The 14,063-nt window shown below is 40.0% G+C and overlaps 1 protein-coding gene across 2 annotated transcripts in view; it reads right to left on the bottom strand.

The window, feature by feature from the left end:
* Positions 1-12,614: 12,614 nt before the first annotated feature.
* The window catches only part of ROS1 (ROS proto-oncogene 1, receptor tyrosine kinase), a 106,614-nt gene continuing 105,165 nt past the window's right edge, over positions 12,615-14,063 (bottom strand). For both annotated transcript variants that reach the window (XM_064486745.1, XM_064486744.1), the window contains one exon: positions 12,615-13,642. In XM_064486745.1, the coding sequence (XP_064342815.1) occupies positions 13,344-13,642 (299 nt within the window). In that variant the 3' untranslated portion in view covers positions 12,615-13,343. The remainder of the gene's footprint in view (positions 13,643-14,063) is intronic.

Genomic DNA, 14,063 nt, shown 5'->3' with positions numbered 1-14,063 from the left:
GATGACAGGAGAAAAGGTAAAGATGATGTTTTTACATATATGATACCTGGTTGGGGGTCTGAGAGATTAAATTCTCCTCTGATCATCCAGGTTGGCACTGGTGTCCTCCTCACCCATGGTTTTCCCTTTGCACTTGGCCTCGGCTGAGGGAGAGGTGACGAAAAGGGGAGAGACAGCTCTCTGCCACCAAGTAATCCTGTTGCCGATTGCCCTTTGGCTGAGAACTCAGTCTCCCAACTGCAGGGAACTCTATCTGTTCTACTCCTTTACTTTAATAGGAGTTGCCATCCTGTCTCATTTCCCCTTTGAAGTTCTATTTCAATGCGTGGCAAATCCTAGCAATAACTTAAGATTGATTCAGGCCTGGATGTGGGGGAGGGCAGGCGTGGTGGGTGTTGCAACGCAGGCTCCCTAACTGGAAGCTTCTCTTGCCACTCTTTCTGGGTAAGTGCTGCATTCTCTGTGCCCTTTCGAATTGGGGGAAGCAACTCATAAGGTCATTTTGACCTCCCATTTGCTTGGAATCACAAATTCTGTGTTTATGTGCCGGCACCCACACACCGTCTATCAAAATAAATGAGAAGCTCTTTTTTTTAAGCACTTAGTGATTTGTTACTTCAGAGTTGGAAGAGATTTAGAAAAATAAAACAGACAGACTGCTTTGCATATAAATACGATTTCCATAAATTGCATTTTTAAACATAATTCACTAAGTGTCCAAGCATGTAAGGAAAATGGAAGGATATTTGAAAAGATTTTAAAAATAAACAAAACCAAAAACCATAGATTCCTTTCTAAAATTGCTCTAACAGTCTTTGGATAATTTACAGGCAGATAATTCACAATTTTATCGTACTTGTGAAAGTCTGCTCCCTGTATTCCATTCTTCCTTGCAAGATTTTTAGGATTTATTATTATTCAGTATTTGTTGCATATTTCTGAAATCTGGAGTTAAGGAGAAAATGTCCTAAAGGCAATATCATTATTACAGTTGCTGTTTGCCCATAACTGAAGTTTTGACATTTACACAAACAACAGGGTTAAACAATGTAAATTTCATATTTCCTCAGTATTCCCCATGAATATATGAAACTCCCTCATCTCCCATGAATAAATGAAACTCATTATACAAATCAGTATCTACACAACAGAATCTATTTATCTATAAGTATCACACACACACACACACACATACACCACTAACGCAGGCCTAAAGAGAAGTCAGAAACACCGTCCCTCAGACAGGCACAGACACAAATGATTATTCTCACTTGACAGACCAACTGTACTGCTCTTTCCTTGTATTTCACTCCAGCCCCAGAGGGCTGGTCAGGGAAGAGACACTTGATAGCTGCTGTTTCCGTGGCTGAAATATTTGTGAAGTTACCGCATAATCTGAAAGCAGAAGCTAATAAATTAGAGGGTGCTAACTGGAGCTGGCATGGAGCTGTCCATCATGTTCTCCTCAACCCAGAGAGACCCTCATAACCTAAAAAGGCAAGGCGGCCTTCAAGAGGTGCTCCCAGTTGTCTCCAGCCTTGACCTCCACCCCTGGGAAACATTGCCTCCAGGCAGTGTGGCCAGGGGCAGAGTCTGCAGAGGTGATTCTTCTCATCCAAGCTCCCTTTAAGAAAAATAGACAAATTTCCTTTGAGGGAAAACAGTGAAAGATTTTACTGAAAAATTAATCTTTAGAGAAACACACATTCTTTAGAGAAATATACAGTGAATTTACTGGAGTAATTAATTCTTTGGTAAAACACTACCCTCTTATTTGGAATTTTTCACCTTAAAACACAAGTTTAACCGATAAAAGAAAAATCTAAAGTCCTCTGCAACATAGTGTCATGTCTATCTCAAATTACAGTGTTTCTATGAGTTTACCAATGTACTCCTATGGGACTCAGTGTTTCTAAAACAGAAATGACATCCAAATTTCCTTTGTCTTGCGAAATGTATTTCTTCCACCTGGAAAAGCAGCAGCAGCATATTTCCTATTCCTCTGTTTTGTTGTTAGAATCTCCTAGTAAGCTTGAGTTCTGCTTGTCTCCCAATAGTTCAGAATCACTAACGTGATTTTACTCAAACTATCCTGTCATCATTATTTCCCTTTCCTATGAAAACTGCATAAATTAATAAACGTACAATTATCAGTACATATAAGAAATTTAGGTAAAAGGTAGACTAAAACTTAGAAAACACAACTCAAGACTTAAAATTTTTTTGATTCCTAATCAGTATTTGCATGACTCTCATGATCTGGTCATCACCTAGAAATTTTCACCAGCATTTACTGAAGAAGTGTATTTACAACTAGGAAAATACTCCACCTGATAATTTGGAAGCTTCTTTACCATACTTCAAATAAAAATAGTTTTCACTCAGGAAAAGCAAATCAAGTATCTTAAAATTCTAAACACAGTTGCTTAAAAGATGGCTTATAATCGATGGGAACATCAGAGCTTCTTTCTTTTCCTGCTAATTCTCATTACTACAGACTTGCCCTTGTTTTCGGCAACTATGTTACCCGCTCTGTGCCAATAATGGCATTCTCAAGGAATGGGATGGAAAACAAAACAATTACTTTCTGTTATTACTGTTTATTTTTACTAGGTACGATCCTATTTCTCTTTTCCTTCTTCTAGCACATTTTACCCAGTGTGTATTCTATCTCAGAAAACAACTGGATACTTTTTCCTCTAGTATCATGTTACTTTTTTTCACTGTACCTGCTTGTTAAACGAAGTTTCTTGATCTCTCTGGAAGCACTGCCTAAAGGTTCTGTGTTATGGATATTATCCCCTCTTGCTTTGTAGAGAGTGGAATCCTATCTTTACCTCAGGCAATTTCTCCTCCGCACTCAGAAACTGACAGAGGGCAATGACTGACAGATTTGGTAAGAAAAGTAAAGAACAGAGCTTTTGATATCTGTTCTTCCTTGTTCAAAGACTTCTTCTAAAAACACATTCTTTGCTCGTACTTTTTGAAAGGAGTAAGGAAAGAGTCTAGGGAGATGTCAGATGTATATCCTGAGGCAAAACCATGATGAAGTTTTATTCAATTGGGATTGGGGAAAAGGAAAATTATTTAAATTTTATACTTAGCAGTTTCAAATGATCTACTTACTAAAATTAAAAAATAATAATAATAATACTGGCCCCATCATCTTACATTGAAGTTTGGAATGTTTGGTTATTTGATGTTTAAGGACTGAAAAAAATTTTTAATTGACCATTGGGATACTGCCATCTCCCATTTTTGCTTGAGATATAAAATGTACTGAAAGAGAAAAACAGACAATGCTTTATTACCACAAAATGTACCAGACTACGGGTTCGTCTAGGCTTTGGGTCTGAAGAGAATGAGGTAGAAAGTATAGGTGCCACTGACTCCCTGTGTCACAGAACAGCAACAAGGTCAAGAATTAAACATTAAAGCAAGGTTATACAGCTTAATAGTATATTTTTTTCAGTTCATAAACGCTTCTGACCACATTTTTACTGCTATTTTAGAGTGCATATTTGATTTTGTCACTTCCTTTATTAGAGGAATTTCTAATTTGAACTCAGTTACGCACCCTTTATTCTCCTTCTTACTCTAAACAGAGAGGTTCTAAAAGTGACATTACAGAAAATGCTTTGCATGTTGTCCATTTCCTGATCTGGTTCTTGCACTTTCTCATCCCATATGTCCATTTGGGTGTTCAGAGTGAAGCTAGAGCTATCTTGTCACTCAGGAGGACATCAAGCTCACCGTCAGATGATTTCAGCTCAGCAGTACCTAGTCTAGAAATGACCAGAGTCCCTAAGCACAATTGTAGTTGACTGTGCCTCTTAAGTTAGCACAGTCAGCAATGTTGTCCTCATACACCACAGAAGGTTCCTTGTAAATTCCTCCCTCCCATTCTGTTAGAAAACCTTCACCCTGACTACCCGTTCATCCAAATGCTATCTGTTCTTCAAAGTCTAACTTAAGTTCTGCCTGTTGGACGAAGCCTTGTCTCCACACCAGACACAGTGAGTGGTCTCACCCGTACTGGAACTCTTACCTTCTAGTGTCTATGCCATTGATTTAGCATTTATTATATAATGTCTTCTGACACAAGTTCAGGATTTAAAAGGTTGTAGTAATCCTAAAGATCATCCTATTCATTCTTGACTTACATTCTTTACCCTTTAGCTCGATATTAAGTATACTAATCAGGTACCACCAACCAGTATGGAAAAAAACCCACACATTATTGCATTGAGTTCTTCTATTTTATCATGTGCAAACAAATTTTAAAATACAGGTTGATATGAGGCTTAATGTATAAGTTAAAAAAAAAAACTGTGGAAGCCTGCTTTGGTAAAGAAAACCCTCTATTAAAAGGAGCGGGGAGAGCTTCTGAAACTTTTAGGAAGCAATTAGTGTCCAGTATCTTTTTCCTGCACTTGTATCCTGATCCTCAGTCTCTGTCTTCTGCGCAAGGACATCACTTCAACAATTGTCCACGCTTTTCCTGCAACATCATTCCTCCCCATCTACTGGATCATTCCCACTAATATGAAACAGGCTACAATATTTCCTGTCTTTAAAAAAAACCAACCCTCTTTGACCCCATCTCCTTTTAGTTACTAACTCATTTCTCTGCTCCCTGTAAATGGCAATGAGCCTTAAATGAATCATCTTCTTGCTCTCTCCACTTCCTTTTCCATTTTCTCTTGCACCCACTCTAGTTCAGCTTCCGCTACACACACACTTGTCAAGGCCATCAGTTAGCTCCATATAAACCTGAAGATCAGTTCTCAGCAACCTTTTACTTGTCTCACTAATAGGGTCATACATCAGTGAAGAACCTCTGAAAAGCAGATGCCAAGACACATACCGTGCACTTGAGGTCTTATTACTATGTTCTAGCGAAGATGCTACACCTGGCACCACAGCTGCACTGGGGCCCCTGTTCACTGTAACTCGCTCTTTGCTGCAGCCACCCATCCCCTAGGATCCCTGCAGCTTCCGCAGGAGCTCTAGTGAGTTTAAAGGCGGTGTTGCAGGAACCATGGACCCTGCAACCTTTCAAACATCGCTAATCATTGTAATTCCTTAAGATTCTATTTTACTTTCGACTTCCTGTCTTGGCTAGGGGAGGGCAGCAGTTCCAGAGGTTTCCACTTGGCCTTCCACACTATGATATATATTACCCCCCAGGCCAAGGATCCAGTGATCCAACCACCGAGTATGTCAATCCCTATCACACATTTGAAGAGTGCAGGTGGGCCCCTCCTCCCATCAGCTCTGGCCTGCAGAGGAGCTCATCACTGAGCTTCTAAGTGATGCTTAGTGAGGCACCCTTCTCATCAGCTTATTCCTGATGACCTTGATGTGTCCTTTGGTGGGTCTTCTGGCCTCACACAATATGTGCAAGCCAGCAGTCTGACTTCCCTCAGCCTTTTTATTCCATCCTCTCCCATCTGACAGGGAATCTCAGCATGGCCCTTGCTTTCTCCAAGCTTCCAAGGCTACCCTAGCCAAAAATTTGCCCCATCTTCTTGGGCCTTTTCCAAGATGTTAAAAATCTCACGTTCCAGGATATCCCAGTGAGTGGATGAATTCTTGCATATCCAGTCTTACCATCCCACCCTCTTGCTCAAGTACCCTCAGCATGTAATCTCAGCAGTACTCCACTGGCTTCCACCATTAGATGTTAGCTAATTCTTGGAGCTCTGAGATGTAATCTCTTTCCTTCTTCATCAGACACAGCATATCCCAAGCCAGATTATGCTGGGATTGAACGCTGGTTATCAACCTGGCCATCTCAAGAGGAGGTGGGGGCAGATCCCAAGGGGGCACCTGTTGCCTTGCTGGGGAGAGGCCATGGGAGTATCTTCCTGGACAGAGAAAGTGCTCACTCTGACATTAAAGGTGTGAGCCAACTCGACAAGCAGTGAGGGATGAGAGGGGTCTGCTGAGCTGAATTCCTCGGGCATCCATCCTGTTGCCCCCACCCAGCGTTTCAGGGTGGCAGGTTTTCTCAACAGACCTACCGTGACTGAGCAGTTGGACCTCTCTGGAGCTGCTCCTCATTTGTGTCTACTCTTACTCTACAGTTTATAAAGTCCTCTATCTGAGCTGTCAGAGGCCCCCTCTAGCTCTCACAGTTAGCCTTTATTTGCTACATACCCTTAATTTCTCATTATCCTTCTGCAGGTCATCAGTTCAACTTAGTAACAGCCAGCCAGTTCCACAGTGTCCTCATGGGCTATATCACCTCTCTGTCTTTCAAAGCCCTGAATCATCACTGGCAAAGGTGTTTCCCTCCACGGGACATTTTCCTGGCTCATCCTTAGTATGTAGGCTGCCCCTTGTGCCCAGAACTATCTGTGCCCACATACCCCTTATGATGAGGTCCTCTGAGCCACTTGGGTGAGGAGTGAGTCAGACCCCAAACCCCATCTTGCTATCTGTTTTCTCAGGCCACTCCTGGTACTATCTGGATTAGTTAAGGGCCTCGAAGAGATAGATGCCAAGAGGAACAGACATGCAAATGATTTGTTTGGAGAAATGCCTGGGGAAGATAACGGGAGAGGGAGAGAATGTAGGTGAAAAGAGCCTTCAGATTGCAATGCTGGCCTGACACCTGTTAAGAGAGAAGGAAGGACTGGGTAGGGATAGGCTGAGGTGACAGCACAGTTCTGGGAAAGCCTCAACCAGACTAATAGGGAGTCACTCCCCAGGTCAAAGTGGCCAAATAACGTCCACATCAGGCAGGAGTGGCCCATTCCTGATACTCCCTGTGTTCGGTCATTGGCTGGAACTGGCCCACTGGAAGCATGATCTGGCATGAATGTCACAGTAAATGTGAGGGTACAGCACTTGGAGGTGTCAATTAGCCATGCTCCCCATAGCAGGTGCTCTTGAAAGATGATCTCAACAGCACACCTCTATCCGCATCCACCACAGGGAACCGTAAAATTTATGGTCTGAACAAGATCACTTGTAAGTGTAAAAGGGACACTGGTAATAAACCAGGACAATGGCATAAACTGGGAGTATCCCAAGCAAACTGGGACATATGGTTACCCTAACCTGTCAATAATATTTGACACAGTTCATAATTCCATTTTTCTTCAAATGCTTTGTTCATTTGGCTTCCAGGATTCCACGCACTCTTGACTTTCATGCTACTTTTCTGAGCCCTCCTTCTCAGTCGCCTCTGCTAGTCTCTCATGAGCTCCCTAATGTCTAAACATGAAATGAATTTGGCTTCAGTCCTTGGACCTTCTCTCTTATTTATTCACACCCATGGTCGAGCTGAACCAGACTCATGGTTAGTTTCAGCCTTATCTGTATACTGACAACTCTCCAGTCTGAACCCCCCTCCATAACCCCCTCTCCAACCGCACATTCAGCCTCTCCCCTTACATTGCTGCAAATCATCTTAAAACTAAATATCACAAACTGAACCTCTAATTGCCACCTCGCCTCTCAAAATTAATCATCTCTCCTGCAGCTTTCCCATCTGAGTAGGCTGTAACTTCCATTCTTCCTACTGCTTAGGTTAAAAACGCTAATCTTCCCTTCTCGTTGTGCTCCGTATCTAATCGTCAGCACCACCTTCATAAGAATCGCCCAACAACCACTTTCATCTCTCTCTCCGCTGTTCCATCACCTTCCCTGCCCAGCCATCATCATCATCACAACCTTCTAATTGATTTTCCTGTTTCCACCTCCCTGTCCCACCCTACTCTCAGTCTCTTCTTCCCATGGCTTCTGGAATAACCCTTTTCAAACCAAGGTCAAATCGTGTCTCTCATATGTTCAAAATCCTCCAGTGACTTCCTATCAGGGAAAAAAGCCAAGGTCCTTCTAATGCATACAATTGCCTGCATGATCTAACCCCCACTATCACTCTCCCCTCTTTTCCTCCCCCCACCTTTTTTTTTTTTTTTTTTGCTATCAAATTATATGAATTCTTTATATCCTTGGGATATTATCCCCTTTTCAGATATATGGTTTGCAATTATTTTCTCACATCCAATAGGTTGCCTTTTGATTTGGCTGTGAAGAAGCTTTTTAGTTTGATGTTGTCCCTCTTGTTTATTTTTGCTTTTGTTGCTTTTATTTTTGGTGTCAGACTCAAAAAAAAAAAAAATCATTGCCAAGACCTTCGTCAAGGAGCTTATCACTTATGTTTTCTTCTAGAAGTTTAACAGTTTCATGTCTTATAGTCAAGTTTTTAATCCACTATGCATTAACTTTTGTTAACTAAAGAGAGTTTATGTATAAGATATCAATCCAGTTTTATTCTTTTGCATGTGGTTGTCCAATTTTCCCAACACTATTTATTGAAGGGACTGTCCTTTCCCCATTGTATATTCTTGCTTCCTTTGTCATAAATTAATTGACCATATATGTGTGGGTTTATTTCTGGGCTCTCTATTCTGTTCCATTGATCTATGTGTCTGTTTTATGCCAACACCACCACTGTTTTAATTACTATATCTTTGTAATATAGTTTGAAATCAGGAAGCATGATATCTCTAACTTTGTTCTTCTTTCTCAAGATTACTTTGGCTATTCAGGCTCTTTTGTGGTTCCATACAAATTTTAGGATTATTTATTTCTGTGAAAAATACCATTGAAATTTTGAAAGGGATTCCATTGAGTTTGTAGATTGCTTTGGGTAGTAAGGACAGTTTAACAATTTTAATTCTTCCAATCTATGAGTATGGAATATCTTTTCACTTATTTGTGTATTCTTTAATTTCTTTCATTAATGTCTTACAGTTTTTAAAATACAGGTCTTTCACCTCCTTGGTTAGATTTATTCTGAGGTATTTTATTCTTTTTGTTGCAATTGTAAGAAGGGATAATTTTCTTAATTTTTTTCTGACAATTCATTGGTAGTGTAAAGGAAGGCAACAGATTTTTGTGTATTGATTTTGTATCCTGCAACTTTACTGAATTTGTTCAAGTTCTAATAGTTTTTTGATGGATTCTTTAGGGTTTTTTGTATATAATATCATGTTATCTGCAAATAGTGACAGTTTTACTTTTTCCCTCTCAATTTGGATGCTTTTTATCTCTTTTTCTTGCCTAATTACTCTGGGTAGGACTTCTAATAATCTGTTGAATAAAAGTTGTGAAAGTGGACATGCTTGTCTTGCTACTGATCTTAGAGGAAAAGCTTTCAACTTTTCACCACTGAGTATGATGTTAGCTGTGGGCTTGTCATATATGGTCTTTATTGTGTTGAGGTGCATTCCTTCTATACCTACTTTGCTGAGAATTTTTATCATAAATGGATGTTGAATTTTGTCAAATGCTTTTTTTGCATCTATTGAAATGATTATGATTTTTATTATTCATTTTGTTAAACAGTATAACACATTGACTCATTTGTGGGTATCTGAACCATCCTTGCATCCTAGAATAAACTCCACTTGATCATGGTGTATTATCCTATTAATGTATTATCATATTTGAGGGAGGTGGTTATTTATGTCTTCTTGCCCATCTAGAATGTTAGAATGTAATCTCCAACAAGGCAGAGACTTGGCTTTATTGTTCTATTCCTAGTACCTGTAAAAATGCTTGCTGTGTAGTAAACACTCAGTAATTATTTATTGAATGAGTGAATGAATCTATAAGGGAGCAGTAAACTACAGTAAATCCATCCAAAGGGATTTTATGCAGCCATTAGAAGCATTCACAAAGAATTTTTAATGATAAGGGAGAAAGCATTTGCAATAATGTTAAGTGGAAAAAGAAAACCAGGAGAGATACAGTAACTACTCCAGCCATGAAAAAAAAAAAAAACCCTCACATTGGTGAATAAAAACAAATCTGGAAGGAAATAGTCTAAAATATTTACAAAAAAATTAAAACATTAAAAAAAGAAAATATTTATAATAGTTTGGGTCATATATTTGGGCCTCTTGCCTCTTCTGGTTGTAAAGAAGCCTGGAAGGACTGGGACAGGTCTTCTGATTTGGGCACCCCATATCCCTGACCAAATGCAAAAAGCAAAATTGGATGGGCTGGTCTTTACCCAAGAGAGAAGGTCAAAGAGAAGTCAAGGCCACCTCCATAAGCCCATTCTGTGGATATATTTGGGTTTAAGAAAGAGAAGAAATGATAACAATAAAATAAATTTTTGCCTCCTTTAACACCCTTTACCATCGTTTCAAGGGCTTCCAGAATTTCAGGCCTCACCTAAGTCTGAGCTGAACCTCAAAGCAGTCCCCCAACTTCTATAATATATCTAGGTTTCAAGAGATAAGTCAGGGTCAAAAGAATCCTCTCAAGTCCCCCTTGGCAACAGACCAATCTTCTGGCATCCTTTCCATGAGCTAAAATGGAAGACATGTGAAATGTGTTGAAAAAAGTTGATGAGAAAATCAGCCAATTCATCCATTAAATATGAACACCTGCTTTGGCTTAAAGAAGGTACAAAGGGTTAAAAGACATCACCCTGGCTTTGGAAAGCTTGCAGTTTATTTGAGTAGGCAAAAATACATAGAAACAGGATGGAAATATATGTGGTTGCCAGCAAATGAGATGTAAAGGCAAGAAGGGCAACAGTAATTCTGCAAAGGGAGAGGGGAGGGAGTTAGGGACAAGCCTTTCCAAAAAACTGGAATATGAGCTGATCCTAAAGGATGACTGGGATTTAGATAAGTAGGGAAGAAAAGGTGAGAACATTCCAACAGGCAGGGAAAACCAGTATGGGTTCGCAGCACAGAGAATATCTGGGACCAGGGACAGGCTCTTCTCCAGGACATTTTGAATAAAGCATTTTCATCAGAATTGTAGCAACATATTATTTTTATCTAGGTAAACCTTTGTTGAACTGACAATGTTAAATTATAAACAGTATTTTTCACTTTCAACTTAAACATTTTTCTTATGGATTATTTATATTCCTTGAATAATTTAAAATGAAGGTGAGATTTATTGACTGGTTTTTGCATTGCTTTTTTCTGTTTAGACCGATTATAACTTATGCTTTTGGGAGCAATTTCTCCCAAGTCTAATATCCCCAGGCCATATTTGCAGAGAAAAAAATTTATCAGTAAGATTTCATTCTTCTGTTAATTTTTAGTGAAAAACACATTTTAACAAGTGCCAATTTTAGCCATGGCCAACTTTTTCCGTCTTGATTACAAAATCTAATTTTTCCAGAATTAACTTACATAATTTTCAGTATTACTAGTCATTTATATTTTATCAACTACTTTGATCTATAACTTTACCTATGGGATTTCAGCCACTGTCTATTTTTTGCTGCATTAAATATTTCTACCAATATTATTTATTATGAATTTTTAAAAGACTACTAATTTGCACTTATATCCTGGCTGAAACATGATATTTTATAGGTTGTTCTCCTCAGATATTCTATAAATTTCTCTGTTGTCCCAATTGTAGTACAAATGTTATTGTACTGAAAATCCAATTCTCCTATACACTTCTGATCCCTTTGTGTATTCCAAAATAAAGGTCCGTGGTACTGGCAGAGCAAAAGTCCTGGCTGCAAGAAACAGAAACTGACTCTGGCTAATTTAAAAGAAAAGCACTTATTAAAAGGATATGGAGGTAAGTCACAGAATCCCTGAGAGGGCTTAAGAACCCGACCTGGCAGCTGTGGAACAAGGGGCCCTGGCTAGAAGCAGACAGCAGAACTAGTCGAGTCTGGCTACCCCGGCTGCCAGAGGCCCAGGCTCCAGGCCCAGACGCTGCATACTATGGAGCCAGACCAACCTCAGTTGCCACTGTCACCAGGGAAGACTCCCCTGGTCTCTGTTTCTTTGCTTTCTTCGCTTCAATTAGTAGCCTGTGGTGGGTGTGTCTGAGGGGTGGGTGTGTCTGAGGGGTGCCTGCCTTCTTGCTGCAAGAGATCTTGGGAAAGCTGCAAGAGATCTTGGCTCGCACTCTCCAAAGATAAAGGTAGAGGAAATCCCCAACACGGGAAGGGGCGTCACAGGCTAGGCTATTGAAAAGAATAGTCAATGCTCATTAGAAGGTCAGAAGATTAGAGGGAAAATATTCTGCCTTGTTTAGCAGAATAAAAGGTGCAGTTGAGTGGCCACAAATCCTGGACCTTTACTTGGGGGCTGTTCACAGCAGAACCAACCCACAGACCTCCCTGCATCTACATCCTTATTGTACAGCCCATCATCTGGGCAGCTTCTCAGGCACTGGGCAAATTTAAAAATGAACTCAGTGATCCAAGGTGGAAACGGATAAGTGATCCTCTTCCACAGTAGTTTTTAGCAAATGTTATAATCAAAGTGTTCTTTGTATCTCGTGAACATCCTGTACACTGCAACTAAATAACACAGAGAGTATTTTTATTAGTGTTACTGTTAGAGCATTTGAGGCATTCAGATTTAAATAGGTAACTGCAAAAACAAAAACAAAAACAAAAAACCAAAAAACTGGCTTTAAATCAGAGTGTTTCTCTGAAGAAGTTTTTTAATAGTTCTCATTCAGGTATTTATTATTTTGTATGGTCGCTAAAAATCACATAGCTTGAATTAACATTATACAATCACTTATATTTAATTTTAAGGATAATTTGATAGTAAGTGTAATCCTAAGTATGTTATATATAAAATAGATATGGCAAACAAAAACAATCTTTATATTAGCTAATTTCTGTAATAGCACACAAATCACAGAGCGATTTATGTACAACCCAAAGATCACGAAATGCTAAACTTTAGGACACAGAGATCTTCATTGTCCTATTTTCAATGATTGAAGCTACTGTTCCAAGCCTCCAAAATACAAAATATTTTAGAGGAGTCATGAAAGACCATCTTTTATTGTAGTCATCTCTTTCCAAATGACTTCTCGTGTCGTAGGTGCTGGTTCCTTCTGTGTGGGTAGAGTTGTTTGGTCATTTCCTCTGTCCCTTTGGGGATAGCCTGTAGTTCAGTCATTCCCCTGAGCAGGCTTCTACCCTCCTCCTTCAGGTCTCAGAACAAACCTGCTTTGTCTCTAACCATCTAACTGTTTCTGTTACAGCCGAGACTGAAGGGGGTGGGCAATGGCCTAAGGGCCCTTGGGGTAAGGAGAAGCAGTTTCCCTTCCAGAATCGTGAGTCTTACTAAGCTTTCCAAATGCTCAAAGGTTCACCCCAGAATTCTGCTGAAGGTTACACAGTTGGCGTGGGGATTGTCACACTAAAACCAAATGGCTCTTGGAACCAAGATTAGAATTCAGGCACTTTCCGGTGTTCATTAGGAGCCATAGACCACCACACCACCACATCTGTCACTCTACCAGGTTTTCTTTCAGTGACTACTTAATGGGAGGAGTGTTTGTCTCAACTCTGCGCTTCCCTAACAGAGCTATTAATCAGACCCGTCTCCATATCCACTGTGAGTGAGGCAGGCGTAGTTCAGGCCCTCAGGCTTGCCAGGAGGGCAGTAAGCCACTTGTTTTTCTTGGCAGATATCTTTGTCTGCATGTGGTTCCTTCTCTTCTTTCCTCAGACCACAAGAGTCAGATTCTTTGGAGTCTACAGGACCCTCAGAATTAGCTTCACCTTGGCTAAATTCTGTAGCAAGTACCATATAGTTTAACCCTTCTTGGTTCTTGGCTTCAGATATAACGTCATCTGAATTCAAACAAATCACATGACCATCTTCATCTGTGAAAAAAATATAAAAGTTATTCTAGCATCGATTTGATTTCCTTGATTTGTAACATCCTGGCTGTATGAGAATTAGAACCACACCAGCCTTACACGTGGGTTCACAAACATGTGTGGCAACCACTCAGGGAACACAAAGGTCAAAAGGACATGTGCCCTGTCCTTGACACTACCGAGGTCTCATAGGGGAGCAGAAATAGTGCTACAGAAGGTGGTGTGTGCTTACATAAGAAAGGAACATATAAGTGGTGAGAGCACAGAGGTGACTGACTCTGCCCTGACAGGTGAAACAGGTCACAGTCTTTGTGACAGGAACTAAGTGGCCCTAGGATAACCCCACTTGTCTAAGATGCCACGTCAACTAAAATATCTACCTTTAAAGATGTATTTCTATAGGTCAAGTGATTTAATCATTTAT

This window comes from Camelus dromedarius, chromosome 6, assembly GCF_036321535.1.
Source record: "Camelus dromedarius isolate mCamDro1 chromosome 6, mCamDro1.pat, whole genome shotgun sequence".
Classification (NCBI taxonomy): domain Eukaryota; kingdom Metazoa; phylum Chordata; class Mammalia; order Artiodactyla; family Camelidae; genus Camelus; species Camelus dromedarius.
The sequence above is the reverse complement of the archived record's forward strand: the minus strand, read 5'-3'. Positions and strand labels throughout refer to the sequence as shown.